The sequence below is a fragment of the Carcharhinus amblyrhynchos genome, chromosome 21, assembly GCF_965287045.1.
Source record: "Carcharhinus amblyrhynchos chromosome 21, sCarAmb.v2.hapA, whole genome shotgun sequence".
NCBI classification, from domain to species: Eukaryota; Metazoa; Chordata; class Chondrichthyes; order Carcharhiniformes; family Carcharhinidae; genus Carcharhinus; species Carcharhinus amblyrhynchos.
This window is the reverse complement of record NC_137344.1, coordinates 19,301,642-19,324,263: the sequence shown is the minus strand read 5'-3', so window position 1 is coordinate 19,324,263 and position 22,622 is coordinate 19,301,642. Positions and strand designations below refer to the sequence as shown.

Sequence of the window (22,622 nt, the reverse complement as noted above, 5' to 3'; positions counted from 1 at the left end):
CATTAGAAATCTCTCCTATAATATTCAGCTGGTTAGCTTAGTTGGCTGGACAGTTGAGTTTTGATACAGAGCAACGCCAACAGTGCAGATTCAGTGCGGACCAGCCGAGGTATGCATGAAAGCTCTGCCTTCTTGATCTTGCCCCTTGCCTCAGATGTGGTGATCCACAGTTTAAAATCACCTCCAGTCAGCTCCCCCCCTCGAAGAGGAGAGCAGCCTATGGTCATCTGGGACTACGGCAACTTTATTTATTTATTCAGCTGGAAATGAACAGCTTGTTGCTCGACCAGAAATGATCATGGTGATTATTATGACTTAACTTCAAGGTGGATGATCTTACAATGGAGAACAAGAAATTAAAAATGGAATTTGATGTTGAGCGGAGAATGTCCTCTAAGCTGCGTGAAGCTTTCAAGCCTAAACAAGATGAACTTTTATATTTAAAAGAAGAAATTGATAAACTGAGATTAAGGATTCAAGAACTGCAAATGAACCCAGTAAGTATGGTGCAGTGTGTATATGTAACAATCTGTTGTCTTCTTTCCCTCAAGCTCTCCTATTTAAGGAAGAGATGAGGGGGAATTTCTTCTAAGAACGTAAGAACATAAGAAATAGGAGCAGGAGTAGGCCATCTAGTCCTTCAAGCCTGCCCCACCATTCAACAAAATCATGGCTGATCTGAAGTGGATCAGTTCCACTTTCCTGCCTGCTCCCCATAACCCTTAATTCCCTTATCTATCAGAAATCTATCTACCCGCGACTTAAACATATTCAACGAAGTAGCCTCCACCACTTCAATGGGCAGAGAATTCCAGAGATTCACCACCCTTTGAGTGAAGAAGTTCCTCCTCAACTCTGTTCTAAACTGCACACCCCCCCCTTATTTTGAGGCTATGCCCTCGAGTTCTGGTTTCCTTTCTAAGAGGAAAGAATCTCTCTACCTCTACCCTATCTAGCCCCTTCATTATCTTGTAAGTCTCTATAAGATCCCCCCTCAGCTTTCTAAAGTCCAACGAGTACAGGCCCAGTCTATTTAATCTCTCCTCATAAGCCAACACCCTCATCTCCAGTATCAGGCTGGTAAATCTTCCCTGTACTCCCTCCAAGGCAAATATATCCTTTCGCAAATAAGGGGACCAAAACTGCACACAGTACTCCAGTTGTGGCCTCACCAGTGCCTTGTACAGTTGCACAGTTGTACAGTGCCTTGTACAGTTCTCTCAAAGGGTGGCGAATCTGTGGAATTCTTTACTGCAGAGGGCAGTAGAAGCTGGGGTGTTAGGTAAGCTCAAGGCTGAGATAGATTTTTAATCAATAAGGGAATCGAGGATAAGGCGGGAAAGTGGAGCTGACAATTATCATATCAAATCAGTCATGACTCATTGAATGACAGAGTAGACTCGATGGGCTGAATGACCTGTTTCAGCTCCTACATCTTCTGGTCTTATTATGGTATATGAATTTGAACGTTTCTAAGTTTCAAGTTGCCTCACTGCTGTCATTGCCTTCTAGACGTGAGAGTACAGTTAATTGCCCTGTCAATCAGAGTATAAAGGATTGATTTTTATAAGTTAGAGCTTGGATAGCCAATATTTCAATTGCCTGGGGTACAGGGAAACAGCTGCGAAAGAAGAGAGAGCAAATTTGTATTACATAGAACCTTAATGACTTCAGAATGTCCCAATATATTATGCAGTCAATGAAGTACGTTTGAGGTGTCAGAACTTTAGTAACACATGACTGAATTTTCACTCCAAAATCAGGGGCTTAGGGTGGGATTTTCTGGCTGTGCTCATCCTCAAATCCAAAATCCAGCCAAGGTTAACGGACTTTTCCATGGTCCACTGTTTAGAGTTTAAAATTCATGTTGTGAAGATCCTTGGTTCTGCAAACTTGACTCAAGGGAATTTGGCTTGGATGGTCTAATTTTCATTCTGAGTTTGACAGGAGGGTGGGGGGGGCTTGTGTTTGGGGGTGCGGGGAGGCAGGTGTCGGTGGGATTTGGGCCTGCCTTCCTTGGAAAGAGTTCAGAGACAGCCACAGGTGCTGCCGGGTACAGAGAATGGCTGTGCAAACAGCTGGCCTTCATAATCTAGGACTTTATCCCAGTTGTAAAAAAATACAATAAATGAAAGATCAGCCCTCCAGCCTCACCTCTCATACCCCCTGTAGTCCCCGTGCCACATCCATGCCAACTCATGTCATCTCATGCATCTCATCCATCCTGATGAACCTTCAAACCCTCAATGTCAACCTGTAACTCTCCAGCCCTTCCCTCCCCCAGGACCTTCATGGACCCTATACAAATTTAAGGCCAACCCATGAACTCCACCCACCACAATATGACTGTACAACCTCCATGCCAACTAACCCCATATCCATCAGTACAGGCCTCAGAACCCATAATAAGATAAAATGAAATTATGCTAAGTATCTTTTTCAGATGTTATTTTCATATAAAATAACGCTCATTCATAAATACCCATTCATTATGTTTACATTTCCTCCATTGTATAATTTCTTATAAAAACATTTAATTCATCATCTTAATTCCTTATAAAAACAAGCATTTGTCTTCATTTTATAACCACTTGGAGCTGTCAATCAAACTGTGAATTGACAGCACCCCAACGTGATGATGATACGTTGTGATATTAGTCATACAGCACAAATTCTAGAACGATGACCTTCACGCTTATGTCAACACACAGTGAAATAGCAAGCACTTTTCAAAATTGCAATGTCGTTTTTAAAGGTAAGGATATTTAAATGCCTTGATAACTTGTCAGTTCCCTTGACAGCTTGACCATTCCTATGAGTTATCCACTTCTTACTCACATTCATATCCAGTTTTAACACTTCCAAAGGATACTTGACCTCTCCCAAAGGCAACTTACTCTTCCCAAAGGTGCCTTGGATCTATCCAAAAAGATGCTCAACCTAACCAAAAAACTTTTGCAGTTTTAGACTTCCTACTGAAAGGTCTAAAGCATGCAAGTCATGTTTTGGGTATTCCTAAGGTAGGAGAGTCTAAACCTAGAGGGCATATTTTTAAGCTGAGAGGGGAGAGAAACAAAAGTGCCCAGAGGGGCAATTTTTTCATACAGTGTGTTGAGTGCCTAGAACAAGCTGCCAGAGGTAGTAGTAGAGATGGGTACAATTTTGTCTTTTAAAAAGCATTTAGACAGTTACATGGGTAAGATGGGTATAGAGGATATAGTCAAATGCAGGCAATTGGGATAAGCTTATGGGTTTAAAGAAAAACGGGCAGCATTGTCAAGTTGGGCCAAAGGGCCTGTTTCCATGCTATAAACCTCTATGACTCTACCCCAATTTGAATATTGGATTTGTCTGAAGGCAGCTGTACTTCTACATAAGCAGCTACCCCTGTGAATCACAGATGTGTAAACTACAACCCAACCCCATTTCCCCAATCCCCCCACTCTTCTCCCCCCCTAACCCCCAACAAGTGGAAGTGATGGATGCTGGATTCAGGGATGGGACTTTCAAAATTGGGTAACGAGCGCTACTTTGACTAAGCCAGAAACTCTGTCCATGTAAACAAAATTTTATGCTGTAGCATCTGTTTTTGCAGTACACACTGCCATCTTTGCTATTACTAAACAGGTCTGTCATTCAGAGGAATATTACAATGTAAAGAATGTTTGTCAGAAAACTTCCAAATTCATGCATTTTACGCAAAAATTGTGAAAATGTTCAATTTTGTTCAACAGGTGACCATAGATATCTTGGAACAGGATCGTGTGGAAGCCCTGGAGGACAGGCAAGACCTAATGAAAGAGCTTAACTCACTGCGGTTGGAGCTAGATCAGGCTGAAAGTCTGAGGAATGATGTGAGCAGCGTAACATTAGGCTTTACACATGGGGTTTGAATGATGTTGCAAAAACTGGAAAATAGCATAGAGGAACCAGCTTTTCTGATTTTAATCACATTAACTAGTCCCTGCCCATCGGACACAAATCTAAATCTGCATTTTGATATCAGAAATGATAGACCTCGGAGGGATTTTTACGGCCTCACTCATCCAGAAACAATCAAATCCAGCCCAAGGTCAACATACCTTCCCATTGTTCGCCCCTTGCCCACTCCAATTGCTATGGTGGGCAGGTTGGTAAAATTCCAGCACTTTATTTTAACTCACTTTCCCTCCAGTCAGAATAATGTTTGCAAGGGTTTGAGATCAGGATAAGTCCAGTTGCTGGCATATAGCTTCATCATTCCAGACCAGCGACATCTTACCTTCACTGACTTTGAAGTTGTCATTGCAGGCAAGCTTTAAATTTAAAGGTCATGACCATCAGATCAACCCTGTCTGGGCTGCAATTAATTTTGCCTCTGGATTCAGGAACCCATACACAAATCATCCCTACCACTAGGATGCACCAACTAGTAGAAGAGTCCACAATAATTTGTTTACAAAAATGACTTTTCTCCACAATCCATGGGGGGTCAAGAGGAGCAAGAGAATTTCCCGTAGGTTCGTAAGGAGCCCTTAGGCTTCCCTTAGCTCAGACTTCCCCTCTCCCTCTCAGCATAACCATCCGCTGCCAGACCCTTTTCCCATCCCAAGCTTTTAAGCCCAAGACCAATCCCCTGAGTCCTTGTTGTCCTAACAGTAAATTTCCCACAATAACTTACATTTGTACAAAACCATTGACAATTAAAGAATGTCCCAAGCTGCTTCACAAAACTTTCACTGTGCGTGGTGATTGTTCCTTTAAGTGCAGCACAGCAGAAGAGGGTCACCTGGCTTGAAAGACCAATTAAGATGAGAGTAGGTAATCACGCTAGGAGTGGAGCTCTCTCTCAGACAGAAGACAGTCTGAGGACATAAGGAATGGGGCAGCCATTGGGCTGTTCAAGATCAGTTTTGAGGCTGTGAACCTCTGCATGAGTTTTTTGTAATTAATAAAGACGCTTTGTGTTTCTAACAAAGTCTGTAGCATGCATTATTAAAGTGCATACTTAATTGCTACCTACAGCATAGCCATTTTTTATAGACCTTAATTCAGAACTAATCCACCTACGTTTTAGCAACATGATACACTTACATGTGCTTTTGTTTTTTACTCTTAAAGTTAATCTGATCTTGATTCCTGCACACCCAGCCTTTATCTGTCTGTATTCCCAATGGGTTCAAAACCCATGAGTTCAAAAACTTTCAAAGTGTTTTACTTCCTTCTATCCTACCAGTACCTGGATGAAAAAGAGAATATGCTGATGGAATGTGCTACTCTGAAGATTGACTGTGATATGTACAAAGATAAAATTATCTCGCTCCAGACACAAGTCTTAGAACTACAAAAGGAACGTGATGAGGTAAATAAATTAGATCTTTAACCTTCCCATTACTGAAGGTGGCAATTTCTGCAGGAATATTAGTATCAACAACTCTTTAACCCCTCTGCCAAATAGCCATACTTCATATATACCAGGGGGTATCAGCAAGTTATTCATGGTTTGTGTAAACATTTCCAACCATTATATAGGCTTCACTCATGCACTTCCAGCAAGAATCAGTGGAAGGCGCTTGGAAGCAAGAACTTTGCCTTCTATTTCTATTATTCTCCCATTATCTGGTACATGGAAACAATATTTAACATCTCTGCTGCTGTCCTGGAAGAGATCCCTACTTCAACATTGCCCAGAGACCTTCCTGCTCATAGAGTCATAGAATCATACAGAGTGGAAAAGACCCTTCATGCCATCGAATCTGCACTGATGATAACTACCACTAAAATCATGCCAATCCCATTTTCCAGGACTTGTCCCATATCCATGAATGTTATAGTGTTTCAAGTGCTCATCCCAATACTTTTTGAAGGTTGGAAGATTTCTGGCGTCCACTCCCTCCTCAGGCAGTGCTTTCCAGATTCCACCCTCTGAGTGAAATTCTTTTTTCTCCAATCCCCTCTGAACCTCCTGCCCCTTACCCTAAAACCATGTTCCCTTGTGATTGAGCCCTCAAACAAGGGGAATGGCTGCTTCCCATTCCCCCTGTCCATAACCCTTATAATCTTATACACCTTCTCAGCCTTCTCTGCTCTAAAGAAAACAATCTAAGCCTATCCAGTATCTCCTTATAGCTCAAATGCTCCAGCCTAGGAAACATCCTCAGTATCCTCTCTGGTGCTCGATATATGTCAGTGTCACGCTATGTAATAGGATGGTTGAATAAATTTAACTAAACCTTTTAAGGGCACGTTTGTTTCATTGGGTTGTTCATGTATAATAAAAATTATGTACAATATTATTTTTTAATATGCTTCAACATTCTTGAGTACCTACTACTAACAGATGGAAGATAATTGTCCTGTTCAAAGAAAAAACCATTTGGCTAATTTGACACATAGCATTATTTATGCATATTTAGATGTTCACTGGTGGAAAAATTAACAGCGAAAAAGGTGAAAATGGTATGGACAGTGCTTATATTCAGGTTGTTAATGTTACAATACGCAACATCAGCAAATGTGGTGAACATAGTTAATGTACATATTTGACAGCTGTTGCTGGAGTAGGGAGCACAAAAGACCAACATAAATGATGTAGCTGGTCTATATATTCAAGAATTTTTAGAACATTATTAATGTTGCTATTGTTTCAGTGGCACTGCTTGAGCTGCAGCAATGTTTATAAAGACAGGTTTGCCAAAGACATCTCAATGCTCTACCTGAGAATAATCCAGAAACTAGGAACCCAGATCAATGAAACATTTCCAATTGAAAGCATGTACAAAACAAAGTGTTTTATTTCAGAACTACATTTCCACTCCTTGACTTGCTCACATAAATCTAAAATAATCAGTTTCTTGTGATGGTATGGAAACAGCTGTTACCAAAATTACTTGAATGTGACCTGTTACTAAAAGTAGAAATGTTTAGAAGTTAGAATTTCAGAATGAGCTATTTGTCAGCATCTACCCTGTACACAAGCACATAGTCCATATCACATTTGCCTGACTGGTTCCAAACCATTTTATTCGCTGCACGCGGTCCAAATCACATTTCCCCATCTAGTTCCAAACCATTTTAGTTTCTTCTCCTTCAACCAAAGTTCTTTTGCAGGGAAAGAAAAATCATTATTTCATACCCGCCATCTGAAATGAAATGTAGGGCAGCACAGTGGCACAGTGGTTAGCAATGTTGCCTTACAGCGCCAGGGACCCGAGTTCGATTCCCAGCATGGGTCATTGTCTGCGTGGAGTTTGCATGTTCTTCCCATGGCTGCATGGGTTTCCTCCAAGTGCTACAGTTTCCTCCCACAGTCTGAAAGACATACTGGTTAGATGCATTGACCCAAACAGGCGCCGGAGTGTGGCGCTTAGGGGAATTCCACAATAACTTCATTGCAGTGTTAATGTAAGTCTTACTTGTGACCAATATATAAACTTTAAAAAAAAAGAGACCCTTACCATTTATATCATTACGAGAAGTATCATTTGGCGTTTTATTATTGAAATCTCAGGCACTTGGACACCAAGAATGTTTATTTTTGGAACAGGACAGTACACATATGCACATTGCCACAATGGTAATATCGCAGTTTAGTGAAAAAGATTATGCAAATATAAATCTCATTGGATAGCGCCATTATTTGAACAACCATAAACCCTTCATTTAGTAGCAGGTTAATCATGAAAGCAAAGTGCAGTAAAGACCTTTTCTTATTTTTCCACAGGCTTATGCAGCCAGGGATGAGGCCCAATTGCAAATTAGCAAAATGATTATGGACAAGGATTTATGTCGTCGGCAAGTTATTGAACTACAGGACACGTATCGGGAGTTGAATCAGGAAATCCTGCAGTTAAGGTCAAACAGGGACAGACAAGAGGTAGGACTATTTCTCAGTCATTATTCAGAAGCACAGACTGGAATTGAAGTGAGGTGGATAGGGACCACACTTGATCTCTAAAATAGCATGACCTGCTCTGACTTTCCTGACTTGTGTTCCTGAGTGTTATGTATCTTCTCGGCCACAAGCGTCAAGAAAAAGGGATGGTGAGCTGGTTAATGTTCACTTTCATGTTGCCCTCGCGTTTCCTGGAACTCCAGGGGGCTTAAGAGCATGACCGTGAGCTCCAGTAGGTGCAGGTTCTCCGGAACCCTTTACTTGAGGTTTCAATTTGTGTTGTGATTACTGATTTGGCACTTCAACACAGTGATGTTGTGGCCTAGAACCAAAAGCACCGCAGAGATCTAGAGCAGGCTAAGAACTTTGAAGATTGGCCTTTCCTATGGTTTTTCAAGGGTTATCTTGGTCAGCAGGAATAAGATCCTGTCTGTGCCTCACTTTCCTATTCTTTTTGCTGACTGCTGGCAGTGTATTAAACTGAAGATGTTGTTTGCCAGAGGGTCAGGTTGTAGAGTTCCATGGTTGAAGAACCTGAGAATCAGAATCCCATGAACAGAAATAGTAAATGCAGCACAAACACTCAGCCAGCCATTAGTTCCTGTGGCGAGAATCATTTTACATGCAGACTCTTTATTAAATTAGGTTTCTGGCAGCTGTACCCATGAAACAACACATTGGTTTTCCTATAGATGTTGATGAACATACTGAGTTTTCCCAACATTTTACTTTCATCCTATGACATGAATGTGAGATTTGTGAACTGTTGCAAATGTAGCTGATTTCATATTTATAGAGAGAAAAGCTCCACATAAGTGTTAATCTGCCCTGTTTACAGATGTGAAAATGTAAAGATGAACTTGAATTAATGTACGACATTCCACAACCTTAGACTGTGCCAAAGTGCTTACAGTCAATGAAGTACTTTCACTGTTGTGGTATAGGAAAGGCAGCAAGCAATCTGGAACCTCATGGTCCTACAATCAGCCATGAAGTACATTTCTAGGTCAGTTATTTTTAGCTGGTGGTTGAAGGATAATTTCTTCCTGCTCGTCTTGGAATAGCACAGTGGGATTTCAGTTTAAAATCTCATTCTTCAGCAGCACTGACTCAGTACTGCACTAAATTGAAAGCCAAGGTTATGGACCGTAACTTTCTCAGAGTGGCAATCCAACACTGACTGCCACTCAAAGAACAATTACTTGCACTAAATTTGTCCCGTTCCTTCTCACCCAATCTCCCAACTCAGACCAGGCGAGACTTCTAAAAATTAATTTGTGAGATGTGGGTATCGTTAGCTAGGTCAGCATTTGCTGCACATCCCTAACTGACATTTAAAAGGTGTTGGAGAGCTGCCTTCTTGAACCACTGCAGACCGTATAATGGAGATACACCTACAGAGTTGTTAGGGAGGGAGTTCCAGAATTTTGATCCAGCAACAGTGAAGAAGGAATGGCGATATGTTTCCAAATCAGGATAGTGAATGACTTGGAGGGGAACTTTTAGGTTGTGGTGTTCCCATGTATCAGCTGACCTTGCTCTTCTAGATGGTAGCAGTTGTGGGTTTGGAAGGTGCTGTCTTAGTTGCCTTGGTTAGGTCTAGTAGTGCAACTTGTAGATCATATATACTGCTGCCACTGTGCATCGGTGGTGGAGGGAGTGAAGGTTTTTGGATGGGTTGCCAGTCAGGTGGGCTGCTTTGTCCTGGATGGTGTCAAACGTCCTGAGTTTTGTTGGAGCTCATCATCCAAGAAAGTGGAAAGTCTTCCAGCAGCAAGGTCGAGCTATGTCTAATTGAAGAAGGACACACTCCGTTTTTCATGACACCAGCTGCCATAAACTAGGTAAGCTTAAAGGTCCATCGAAATCGATAGGCCGGGGGAAGGTAAGTGAAAAGGATTTGCGAGCTGAGGGTGATTGGAGGTCTGGTCCATGAATGTGATGGGTCAGACCTTGGGGTGAGTTGCTGGGCCTTGGTGAAGCAGGGGGTGGCATGTGGGGATGGTTGGACCTTTGGGTGGACAGTTAGGGATCACACGTCTAGGTGGTGGTGCTTGGCCTTTATGGGGGGGTGGGGGCGGGGGCGTAGTGGAATCTGTAGGGCAGAAATGACGTCAGTCCCCAAGAGTTGGGAAGATCCAGCGAGGTCGCATTGTGTCTGGGGTATAGGGTTGTTGGGCCTGAGGAGTGGCTGGTCAGGTCATGCGGGTTAATTGGGGAGTTGGGATGTCACAGGGGATTAGAGTTGTGGGGGTGTCCTCCTATGGGACAGTGGGGTATGTGGAGGCACAGCCACGTGGGGCGGCTGGCCTGGATCATTATGATAGTCACTCCGAAGTCTGAAGGGATTATAATTCTTCTAAATTTTCTGAGTAAACCTGTTGGAACCATCCAAAGTTTGATGATTTAAATTGCATTTTAGATTGGTTCATAGGGCAGGGCAATTGTTCAGGGGAAGTTTGTACTTCTGCGGGCATTCGCCGTGTAAATGTTTAGCTGTGAAGCTCTGAGAGGGATTCCCTGGCAAATTTTTGGTGTACCCCCCAAACCCAATGCTGGGGAGCTCAGAAGTTATGGCCCATATCTCTGGAGTGCAGCTTGAACCTATAACCTGCTGACACAATTTAGAGCACCACCAGTGAGCCGAGGCTGAAACCTGAAACAAAGCTCTTCCACGCAAATGTCTGATTTGATTTAATTTATTATTGTCACATGTATTAGTATACAGTGAAAAGTCTCACAACATGTTTACCTGCACATTATACTAACGCTGATGCTGTTGACTTTTGTTAGTCATGTAGAAGTCATTCCTTCTCTGACGACTTGAAAATGAGGATATTTTGTAAATCAGAGTTGTACAGCTTGCAACAAATAACAATGATCCTCGAGATTTCGCAGGACAACATTGCAGGGTGTACCCAGCTCATTCCAGGCACCGGAAGCCTATCTTTAACATCACTATGATGCAGTCCACCATCATTGTGATGGATGAATAAACCTCATTAGAAATGAAGGGTACTCATCATGAAACTAGTTGTTTTAGACAAGTTTATCATTTACTTTATTAATGGGCAGCAGGGTGGCACTGTGCTAGCTCACAGTGCTAGGGATCCAGTTCAATTCTGGCCTCGGGTCACAGTCTGTGTGGAGTTTGCACGTTCTCTCTGTCTCTGCATGCATTTTCTCCGGGCGTTCCGGTTTCTTCTCACACGCCAAAGATGTGTAGGTTAGGTTGGTTGGCCATGATAAATTGTCCCTTGGCGCCAGGGGGACTAGCTAGGATAAATTCATGCGGTTATGGAGATAGGGTCTGGGTGGGAATGTGGTCAGTGCAGACTCAATGGGACAAATGGCCTCCTTCTGCACTGTATGATTCTATTCTATGAATAGAAAAGATAAATGTATTGGTAAGATTTACTTCAATTTTCTTTCCTTTATTCCTTGACAGAAAGTAACAAATAATAAAACCCCACCGCGTGAAAAACCCAAACTGAAGCGTCTGCAAGCAGTGAATCCCAGGACTATCAGCTGTGAGAGTGATGACAGCAGCTGCAGCAGCCAGAGTGATGTACGGGTACAAACCTTTCACGTTGTGTACGCTTAGAATAACTGTTCAAAGCGAGAAGCTGTGTTTTGTCACCACTCTCAGAGGTGCTGTGGACTATCCTGGAAATTGTTCACATCTATAGAGAAAATGGGAGAATTTGTGACACAGAAACTGGCCAATTGGCTGAACTGGTCAATGCCGATATTTCTGTGGTACATGAGCCTCCTCCCACCTACATTATCTAATACTGTCAAATTATCCATCTGTTCGTTTCTCCCATGCGCTCATCATGTGCCCAGGTTTGTCCCAGTGAACAAATCCCTAATGAGGTTGTGGGAATTCTCAGATTATAGGCAGACACACACACACACACACACACATATATGTTTATGCATACAATTACATCTACCTGTATTTGTACATATTGTGTGATATGCCATTGAGTCATATAGATAATGAAGGTGAGGATTCAACTTTTTTTAATGAGTTAGTTGACTTCAATGAGGTCAGCTGTAGTTCTACATGACTGACCTCACTAGGGATTTTGGAGTTGGACAGAGAGAGGACATGTCCCCTTTTTCTTCTTACTCTGCCTCTTTTCGTTCGACTCGTCAGGGAGAGGGAAAATTAGCCTGGGTTCTGCTTCTATTTGCTATCAGATGCCTTCAGATGAGGAAGTGGGCATCTGTAAGCATCAGCTAGGGGTCATGGTATACAAAATTACACCATTTCTACAGAACCGGCTCAATGGACCAGCTAGTCATTTCTAGTTCTTTAAATGTCACACTGGCATTTACAAAAATGTGTTATTTCTTGCTTTTAAATTATTTCCAAGCCAAGGAAGGGTTAAAATTTCTTCATTTACTTTCTTTTGCTTACTTTTAATTCAAAATCTTTGTTTGGTTGAAGTTTGCAGTTGCATAAGAGTCTGTGAGGGAGGTCGTTGCCAGGACAGTACGTAGAACTGCCAGAATTCTCAGGAACAAGAGTCGGTTATTCAGTCCCTCAAGCTTGGTCCACAATTCAGTTAGATCATGGCTGATCATTTGCCCAATCTTAACACTTGATTACCTACCAAACGAAAATCTATTGATCTCAGTCCTGAAATTTTCAATTGGCCCAGTATCCACAAAACTTTTTTGAGGCAAGATTTACAGATTTTACTGTCCTTTGTGTGGGAAATGTTCCTTTTGATTTCATAGCTAAATAATCTGGCTGTAATTTTAAGATTGTGTTTACTCAGCCTGGCGTCCCAATGCTTTGTTATGCGTCTCTCTCACACAGCTGGGTCTTATGACTTTTCTGATGCGCCAGTTTATCTCATTTACAGTTTTATACAAATCTAAAGAAAACAGAAAGCTGTGAGTCGATGAGCAGTGTCAGCTCTTCCTTTGTAGAACCACCCAGCAAGGAATCTCTCTACAGACGCCAGAACGAAGATGCTGTGGAAGAATCATTCAGGTGAGAGGGACAGCCTTTTGATCGTGGCAACCTCTACGAAAGATCATTACTGCGGTGCTTTAAATAATTTTCTTCCCGCAAGTCTACATTCACCACTGAATCAAAAGGATAGGTGGATGATTACATTTATTCATTCTGGGGATGCGGGCATTACTTGCCAGCTGGAACTTATTGTCCTCCCGGGTTGCCCTGAGAGGGTGCTGGTTGGTCTCTTCCAGAACTGCTGCAGTTTGGCACAGCTGAATGACTTGATGGGTCACTTTGGAGGACTAGTAAGAGTCATTTGGAGTCAGAAAGAGGCCAGATGAAGTAAAAACATGAGTTTCCTTCCCTATAGGGCAATAGTGGAGCAGTTGGGTTTTCTTGATAATCCTACTATTTGTAGAGAAGACTAAAATTGTGTTGATCAGCTGGTGCCCAGATAGGAGCTGCTATAATTAACCTCAATCTATTCCATTAGCAGGGGAGACAGCCAACCAAAATTTCTATTTCTCGTTGCTATCTATGACACCAAGAATGCTTAGTCAATAGTTTACCAACACCCATCATCTAGGCTGAAACATGAAGAATGATCATTTGGGTAAAGTAACAACCAGCATGGAACACAATCCCTAAATTGAGTCAAAGAAAAAAACTGGGAGGAGAAGCTAGCCAAAGCTGGAACTTTAATTTTGTGTTTATCTTTTCACAGCAACAGATATTCTGTTGATGACGATGCTTTCACATCAGTAGATGATTGCACTGACACTGACAGTTGCAATGAAAATATTCCTGATGTCTGTGAGTTTTCATTTTCTCATTCATGATCTGGGTACAGTGCAAAATATGATGGAAATTTCAGCAAGCTGGTAATAAGGAATAAGTGTTTATTTGTCACAATAAAGACTTCAAAAATGACTTAGTTTCTAGCGCTGGTACAGTGCTGCTTATTATGGCCACAGGTTAGAGCTTCCACTTTGAGCAAAACTTTGAGTGGTCATGTAAAACAGTACACGTTCGCAATAATATGATCCCCAAGCTGTCGATTGTAGAAAGCCTTCAGGACAAATTTTATCAGAGGGGTTCTTCCAAAATGAGCCTAACCATGTTCACTTCTTCCTCTTTTCAACTATAGAAGATTTTGTATTGTATGACCCTGCAACTGGCAATCTAACAAATTTCACCAAAACCATACCAACATATTCAAGACACTCGAACATAGGATATTGTTAGACAACCACTTAAACTACTGAGCCACCCACAATATCTTCCTAAGCTGTTGACAGGCTATTTCTTGGAAGATGAGACCAGATATTTGTGGGACAGTCTTTAGTTCTGTTCAATTTAGCCTTAACCATTTTCTTCATTCATTATTTCTGTAAATACTGGGCTGAATGTAATACTATTCCCCATCCTATTATGCTTGCTGTGGGCACTGTAACTATGAGTAACAGCTACATTAGCTTCTCAATGGATAGAATGAGGTGAGATCAGAGAGCTTTGTGTTGCATGTTTACCCAGAGTCTGAAGTGCCAAAGCCTACACCAAAATTGCTTTGTGTGTATCCTGTCACCATCCTGGTATCTTTCTTAACAACTTATTTGTGAGCATAGGCCTGCCATACATCACGCTTGGTTTCTGGCAGCAATCAAGATTCATTCATTCTGTGTCAGACCTCTGTAATAGCCTTGTTCCAAACAGGTTGTCAAATCAGTGACTGACTACGTGTTGGCAAAAGAAGTCTCTTGAGGTATAGTTCATAATGCCGAACAGGAAGAAGGCACAGCTGAATAGCTTTTTCTCATTTGTTCAGGGGATGTGCGTTTGACAGGCTGAACCAGTGTTTATTGCCCATCCTGCATTGCCCTTGAACAGAGGCTAGGTCATTTCTGAGGGCATTTAAGTGTCGACCATATTGCTGTGGGGCTGGAGTCACATGTAAGCCAGACCAAGTAAGGATGGCAGATTTCTTTCCCTAAAGGGCAATGGTGAACAGATGGGTTTTACAACAGTGAACAATGGTTTCATGGTCAACACTGGACTTTTAATTTCAGATTTTTATTGAAGTCTGATTTCACTATCCATCAAGGTAGGATTCAAACATTACCCTGGATCTCTGGATTACTCATCCAGTGACAATACCAGTATGCCTCTGCCCCCCTTCTGGCAGAGATATTGCCAAGAGTGTTTGACTAATGTTTGTGATGGCTGACCCATTGAGGAGCTATTTCCTGACGTGTTCAAATGTGTAGTTGTCTACAGCATAACTCACATGAGGACCCTGCCTTAACCACTGCCTGAGCAGCAAGAAATGGAGCATTCCATTCCAGGAAGAGGGGGAGAAAGATCAGCTCAAAGATGAGGGAGAAACATGTTTCTGCAACCTTCAGTACCTAACCTTCAATTAGTAAAGTTTATTTATTAGTCACAAGTAAGGCTTACATTAACACTGCAATGAAGTTACTGAGAAATTCCCCTAGTTGCCGCATTCCAGCGCCTGTTCAGATCAATGCACCTAATCAGCACGTCTTTCAGACTGTGGGAGGAAATCTGAGCACCCAAAGGAAACCCACACAGACATGGGGAGAATGTGCAAACTCCACGTAGACATTGACCCAAGCCGGGAATCGAACCCGGGTTCCTGGCACTCTGAGACAGCAGTACTAACCAATGTGCCACTCTGCCACCCAATTATGGGACGCGGGCATCACTGGCTAGGTCAGCATTTATTGCTCATCCCTAGTTGCCTTTCAGAAGGTGGTGGTGAGTTGCTTTCTTGTACCGTGACAGTCCCTGAAGTATAGGTATACCCATGGTGCTGTTAAGGAGGGAATTTCAGAATCTAGATCCAGCAACAGTGTCGGAACAGCAAATATTTCCAAATCTGGATGATGATTAACTTGGCAGGGAACCTCCAGGTTGTGGTATTCCCAGGTACCTACTGCTCTTGTCCTTCTAGATGGTTGTGGTCGTGGGTTTGGAAAGTGCTGTCTAAGGAACCTTGGTGAGTACCTGCAATGCATCTTGTAGATGGCGGCCCATTTTCATCAGTGCTGGAGAAATTGAATGTTTGTGGAAGGGGTAACAATCAAGCTGGTTGCTTTGTCCTGGATGGTGTTGATTTTCTTGAGTGTTGTTGGAGCTGCACACATCCAATCAAGTGGAGAGTTTTTACCTATCCTAGTGCTTTGATGAGGTTCCTCCCCAGTGAGTACAGCTTGAAAGGTGGAAACTTTATGTTGTTTCCATTTATGATGCTTCAGATGGTCTGATGGGTGAATGCTACATCTCACTGTGAACTGGGATCGTCTGCTGCAGATGGCTATGTGATACTAATGCATGCACTTGAGGATTAGGTGGAAAGAGAACCTGCAAGCCTTCCTCCTGATAGAGGTACCTCTCCCACAGATACATCTCTGGGATTGCTCTTGTCACTACAAGAGCTCTGTGTAAAAACACCAGTAGTGAGGTGAGGTAATTCCTTGGCCTGTCAATGCTGACTTCCACAGCCAAAATTGCAGTTATGTGATCCTCCTTGGCAGTGGTGTATACTTCCATAAAAACTTTCAGAGTGAACCACTATTGTATTCTTGAAAGTGATCACTCTCTTTATGTTGGATAGAATGGTCTTCTTGCTTTGCGTGAAGCTTTGAGCCAATGGAGCCAAAATGTCCTCAGCAAGCTTAAGGTGCAAGCCTACTTGTGTGTTACCCATTGCATCTATTATTTTTCAATATATGTCAGTTAACCTTCTTTGGAGCCTGGCTCATTGGATCCTGCATCTGTTCTCTGCAGCAGAGCTTGTGTGTGATCTTGCACTTCAGCAGGCAGCCCTTGCATTGTTTCCAGCCCATTGCCCTAGATCCTACACACTGGTGGCTCATGATTCACCACGTGAAGACCCATCCTTTAGTCTAGCTTTGAAAGTACCCCTGTTGCCAATCTGTGAACTGGTCCTTGTTTGGGTCAGCTCAAATGATGCTTTATCTTCATGAAGGGTGGCCTCATTACAGTGTGTCACAGGGATGACAACGTTTTCAGCTCCTGATATAAATAAGAGTCAAAATTCAAATTTTAGTGTGAGAGAAAGGAGGAATAAATGAAAAGATGCTGAAAGCAGCAATAGCTTGTCTGGAATTCTGCAGAGTGAGATAGAAGAAAGGAGGAAAAGAGATTAAAGTTCTAAAGGAGTCCTCCACAATGGGTGAGATTTTCTGGCTGTGATCATCCCCAAACCAAGGTCAAAGGACCTTCGCATGGTCCACCTTGATTCCCATGGCAGGCAGGACAGGAAAATTCCGGTCAATATCTCCTTCACCATAGCCATGATTCTTCCCCTGCCAAAGTTGGCCTCTGCTGCCTCTGGCCCTGTCTCCTATTGTAGATCATTCAAGACTTTCTCATGCAAGATAAACAGGAGTGTCTGATCCTTCAGAAGTGCCTAGAGAAGCTGCCTCTCGTGTGTTGTCTGTAAGAGCAAGTGCCGGTTGCCTTAGAGGGGAAAGTAGGAACTGCAGAATGCGTAGATCAGAGAGAAAAGAGATGCAGTGAAATGTCATGCAGTGATTGTAGAAGAGTTAGCAGGGAGAGGGGCCTCGTGTGAGGAGTGAAGCTGAAGGTGGTGGATGTGTGAGCAAAGAGTAAGAGGGATAAGAGTTAAAATTTTGAGCTTGACAGCCCTGTGATGAGGTGATGAACCTTTCTCCGTATAGCAGCCATGGCCTGGGATAAGCTCCTGTCATTAATCTCATTTGCAACCTCTTCCCTCTGAGACAACATGGCCAATTGAGTGCATCATACAGATAGCCCCAGCCATAATTCTATGCTCGTTTTAGTACACAGCTGAATTTCTAGGTCCTTATCCTGAATATTCCACAATATTTCCTTCCACTATTCTATCTGAAAGCCTATTTAGGCAATGTTACTTGGTGCTTTCTGACCTCTATCCTGAACTTGACTTTTACTTGTTTATGACTGTGTTTCCTTCTCTTGCATTCAGAATTACTTCAAAAAGAATGAACTAAATTTAACCTTTCTATTTTGTTTCATACATACCTTTTGTATGGTCTTATCTGATGCAGAACCTTCCTGTTAGCTTTATTCATTGCAGCCACATGTTAATTGGACATGAGTCCATTTCAGTTGGTTCTGCAATAATCCTTCAGTGGGTTGCACATTTTTTGCCACATTGAATTTCACCTGCCATTGCCCTACCCATTACCAAGTTTCTCCAACAACTTACGTCGCCCCTTTGACTTGCTCGACAAACTAATCTGTCACCTCCACCTCCCCTGTTCGCACGTAACAAGATTGATTGATCTTCCAAATAATACACTGTAATATGAAACACTCTGGAATGTTTGAGAGAAATATTGAAGCACTTTATCAATACAAACTTTTCCTTCCTTTCTTCGTGACATCTATGCATTTTACCAAGCTGTATTTTATGTCATGAATCATGATGTACATTGAATAGAGCATGGATGCTAGCATCAATGCAGCGCTTATTACCCCCTTCTATCTTCCTAATTAATCCCTTGCCCTAGTTTCCTTTTTTTCAGCCAACTCCTAACCCATTTCATGTTTTACAGTGGATGTCTGCTGACTTAAACTTGTGCAGCAGATTTTCGAATGGAAACTTCTGTAAGATCATGTGAGAGATCATAAGCACAAACCCACATCCTTTCATGTTGCAATGCACTCTGCACTATCACCGCACTGCCCGTTTATTGATGTAGACGTAACACTTCCAGGTAACTTGTGTAATATGTGGGTTTGTAATTAATCTAAAATTTCAGAGAGATTTTGTGGTCACGCTTCACAACATTTAAACCAACAATTCCAATGAATAACAGCCAGTATTGATTACATCAGACTAGCAATGTGTCTCAAAGTCCATCCTAGAGCCAGCATTAATGTAATAGCCCAGCTTAAAGTTATAAAGGAAGCTTTCACATTATGGTGATTGCTTTGTTACAATTCAACTTAGGGCTAAAGTCATTATTACATTCAAAGTTAAAAAAAAATTTTTAAACTTGCAATTCAATGTCTACATTAGAGAAACTGGGCTGAGAATGTAAGTGCAATATAGCATTTCATCATTAGCACAATCATATCTAAATTGTGTCACATTCATTTCAGTACCATTCAAAAAGCCTGAGTCATCCCCTGAAAGCTTACAGTCTATGGCTGGAGTCACTGCACCATCTGAACGAGACCGGTAAACAATGCATTTTCATTTATTTAAGTAGATTCAAAGTATTTTTTTCTTTTTCTTTCTTCAGTAAAGACAAAAGAAGATTTTGCTTCAAATGGAATAAATAGCAGTAAATAAGTGCAGGCCACGTCACCCCCCCGTCTACCCCCCACCCACCTCCGCTTCCATTTTGTCAAAAAAATGCTTCTGCTCTCAGGCTCAGAGGAATATTCTGCATGGTTCCTTCGTTTTTACAGCTACTAACCAAGCTGCTATAGGTGCATCATGTATGGATTTGTGCTATGGACTTGCCTAGAGACTGCTAAAACGAATTTAATCTATTTAATTTATTTAATCTATTTAATGTCCATCAACAACCATATCATCTATTATGATCCATGTATTGGTCCTCCAGATTAAGACTGCAATGGGACCCATGTCAAACCTGTGCCGACTTCCTTGCAATAAATATTATCCCATGGTGCTGATATAATAGTGGGACAATATTACTGACAGCTTAATTCATTGCGTAGTATTCATATACTTAAATTAGAACTTCTGCAATGATTTGACCACACAATCCAGCCTTCAATATGGAGATCTCCCAGATCCCCAATTAATTTAAAGTTGTGCAGAACTTTGTAAGGCAATTTGACTTTGCAAATTACACCATTTCTTCATAGATCTTATCTTCGATAAGTCTTGCATTCAAAAAAAATCTTTTGTAACTGCTTTGCTACCAACTGAATGAGGACTTAGGGGAGAGGTAAGACTAAACAGATCAACAGGAACCTCTACAAAGGATATCTGGGCCATCTTGGACAGTTTATACACAGCTAATCCTTAGTGTTGCCAAGATACACAGTTGATCTTATCTGGTACCGTAACACCTGTGATGATGTAAATGATCTTGATTTCCTTAGAAGAAGCCTTACCCACATTATGAGAAAGTGAAAATACCTGACAACAGTACTGTTTACAATACTTGTTTATATTTTGGGGGTTTTCTTTAATACTGCAATGTGTGCAGAGAAATGAAGGCAACAAATGTAGGACCTTCTCACTAGAATCAGTTTAAATTCCCAAATGTCTTGTTTCTTTTTGTCACAGGCCCTTCCTCCGAGGACCCACTCCAATGAAGCTGCTGAGCAGCATATCTTTATTTGAATTCAATGGCGATGGCATCCTGGATCAGATTGAAATCATCGGTGGGAATTCAACTGGGATATTCATTCACAAAATCAAACCTGGATCTCCAGCAAAGAACTGCGGCCTTGAATCAGGATTTCAGATTATGATGGTAACGTTTCAGATGTTCTGCAAAACCTTTTGATCTGGGTGCTTTGTTATTGAAACCAAATGAAAACTTGGAGGGGCAAATGTTGTTTTGACTTGACTTGATTTGATTTGATTTATTATTGTCACATGTATTGGTATACAGTGAAAAATATTGTTTCTTGTGTGCTATACAGACAAAATGCACTGTTCATAGAGAAGGAAAGGAGAGTGTGCAGAATGTAGTGTTACAGTCAGAACTAGGGTGTAGAAATGTAAGGTAGGTCCATTCAAAACTCTGATGGCAGCAGGGAAGAAGCTGTTCTTGAGTCGGTTGGTACATGACGTCAGACTTTTGTATCTTTTTCCTGATGTAAGAAGGTGGAAAAGAGTATGTCCGAGGTGCATGGGATCCTTGATTCTGATGGCTGATTTTCCGAGGTAGTGGGAAGTATAGATAGAGTCAATGGATGGGAGTCTTGTTTACGTGATGAACAGGTCTTTATTCAATACTTTAAAATGCTGCTCTCATTCTTGCTGCTGCTTGCTTTCAATTTAGTTTTTCTTTCTCAGTCATGATGCCCAGGTTTAACTAACAGCACATGGAACAGAGAAAAGTCAACTGGCTCACACAATCAAACACCAAACAATTGCACAATTGAATACAATAGCAAGGTTACACAGGACAATTTAATAGTGAGGCAGACGAGTGGAATGCTTCTGGTGCTGCTGTGAATGATCAGATAACCCACTAGTGTTATCCTTACCATGGACACTATCCAATCTGTGGTTCATGGTAGATTAATTAAATTTTATATGCTACCACTGAGCATTAAATATATTCTGTATGTGAAAAAGATATCTTTTGATTTTCAATGGTGTAAAATAACATTCCTGCATTTTGTGTGATATATTGGTGACATTTAACAGTAGGGTTAGTTCTCCAGTGTTTCCTACCTTAGCTCTGCCATTAGAGAAGGCTTCTTCATCTTGTACCCTTTAACTGGCAGAGATATTTAAATGAGTCATTAGCTTGTTCTGTTAGCAATGAAGTACTGTACTGAAGGAAGGGATCTACATATAGGGAGTAAAAAGGAAGAGGGAAGAAAATAATGAGCATGACGGCGTCATGAAGTTGATGAACACTGTCACAAAATCTGTTAATGATGTTCTATACATTTTTAAATGGCATAATTGTTGTTTATGATGTAAGTCAAACATTTTCATTTTAAAGATTACAAATAATGATTTTATTTCCCCAGTTTCAGGCATTCTGATTGCTCAGAAGTAAATTTTTGGAGGTAGATGTTTAACACTGCACAGTTTCAGACATGGACCATACAAACATAAGTTTATTTATTAGTGTCACAAACAGGCTTACATTAACACTGCAATAAAGTTACTGTGAAAGTCTCCTAGTCGCCACTCCTGTGCCTGTTCAGATACACTGAGGGAGAATTTAGCATAGCCAATGCACCTAACCAGCTCGTCTTTCAGACTGTGGGGGGATACTGGAGCATCGAGAGGAAACCCACACAGACACCGGGAGAACGTGCAGACACTGCGTAGACAGTGACCGAAGGCCAGGTCCCTGGCGTTGTGATGTAGCAGTGCTAACCACTGTGCCACCGTGCTGTCCATCACACATTAGGAGCAGCAGTAGACCACGCAACCCCTCAAACTCACTCTGCCATTCAATAGGTTCATGGCTAATCTGATTGTCGCCTCAACTCCACATTCCTGCCGATAAACTTTCATTTCCTTATTAATCAAGAATCTAAAGGCCTTTGCTTCCAAAACACTCAATGACCTTTCTCCACCACGCTCCAGAAAAGAATGCTCCAATGACCCACAGACACCACCCCCCTCAAGAGAAAGCAAACCCTTTCTGTCCCAAATGGGAAAACGCCACCATTTTTAAACTGTGCCCCCTAATTTCAGTCTCTCCCATGAGGGGAACCATCCCGTCAGCATTCAGTAATATCTGGTAGCCATGTTACGTCTTCAAACTGAATGGCCTCAAATCAGGTTTGGGAAGCGGAAAGGCAGGATGGGGCACAGTATTGGTGTTGATCGGAAGAATAGCTGTAACCAGCAGCAATCCTATGCATCTGACAAAAGTGCTTTTCCTGGCTCCACGTGCATTTAAAAATCCAATATTAAACTTACATTTTGAGTGGTGACCAGTTCTAAGGCCACATCTGTGCCTAGAAAATCCGACCTGCTGCCTGCGCCATGCAGGGCAAACCAGTTTCCCAGAGGGGGCCTAACTTGGATATTAGATCGATCAT

The 22,622-nt window shown here is 41.8% G+C and overlaps 1 protein-coding gene across 6 annotated transcripts in view; it reads left to right on the top strand.

Moving 5' to 3' along the window:
• Positions 1-22,622, top strand: part of card14 (caspase recruitment domain family, member 14) — a 113,260-nt gene that overhangs the window by 70,249 nt on the left and 20,389 nt on the right. For all 6 annotated transcript variants that reach the window (XM_080209580.1, XM_080209575.1, XM_080209581.1 and 3 more), the window contains 9 exons: positions 327-497; positions 3,735-3,854; positions 5,216-5,341; positions 7,703-7,855; positions 11,322-11,447; positions 12,751-12,881; positions 13,573-13,661; positions 19,002-19,080; positions 20,167-20,356. In XM_080209580.1, the coding sequence (XP_080065706.1) occupies positions 327-497; positions 3,735-3,854; positions 5,216-5,341; positions 7,703-7,855; positions 11,322-11,447; positions 12,751-12,881; positions 13,573-13,661; positions 19,002-19,080; positions 20,167-20,356 (1,185 nt within the window). The remainder of the gene's footprint in view (positions 1-326; positions 498-3,734; positions 3,855-5,215; positions 5,342-7,702; positions 7,856-11,321; positions 11,448-12,750; positions 12,882-13,572; positions 13,662-19,001; positions 19,081-20,166; positions 20,357-22,622) is intronic.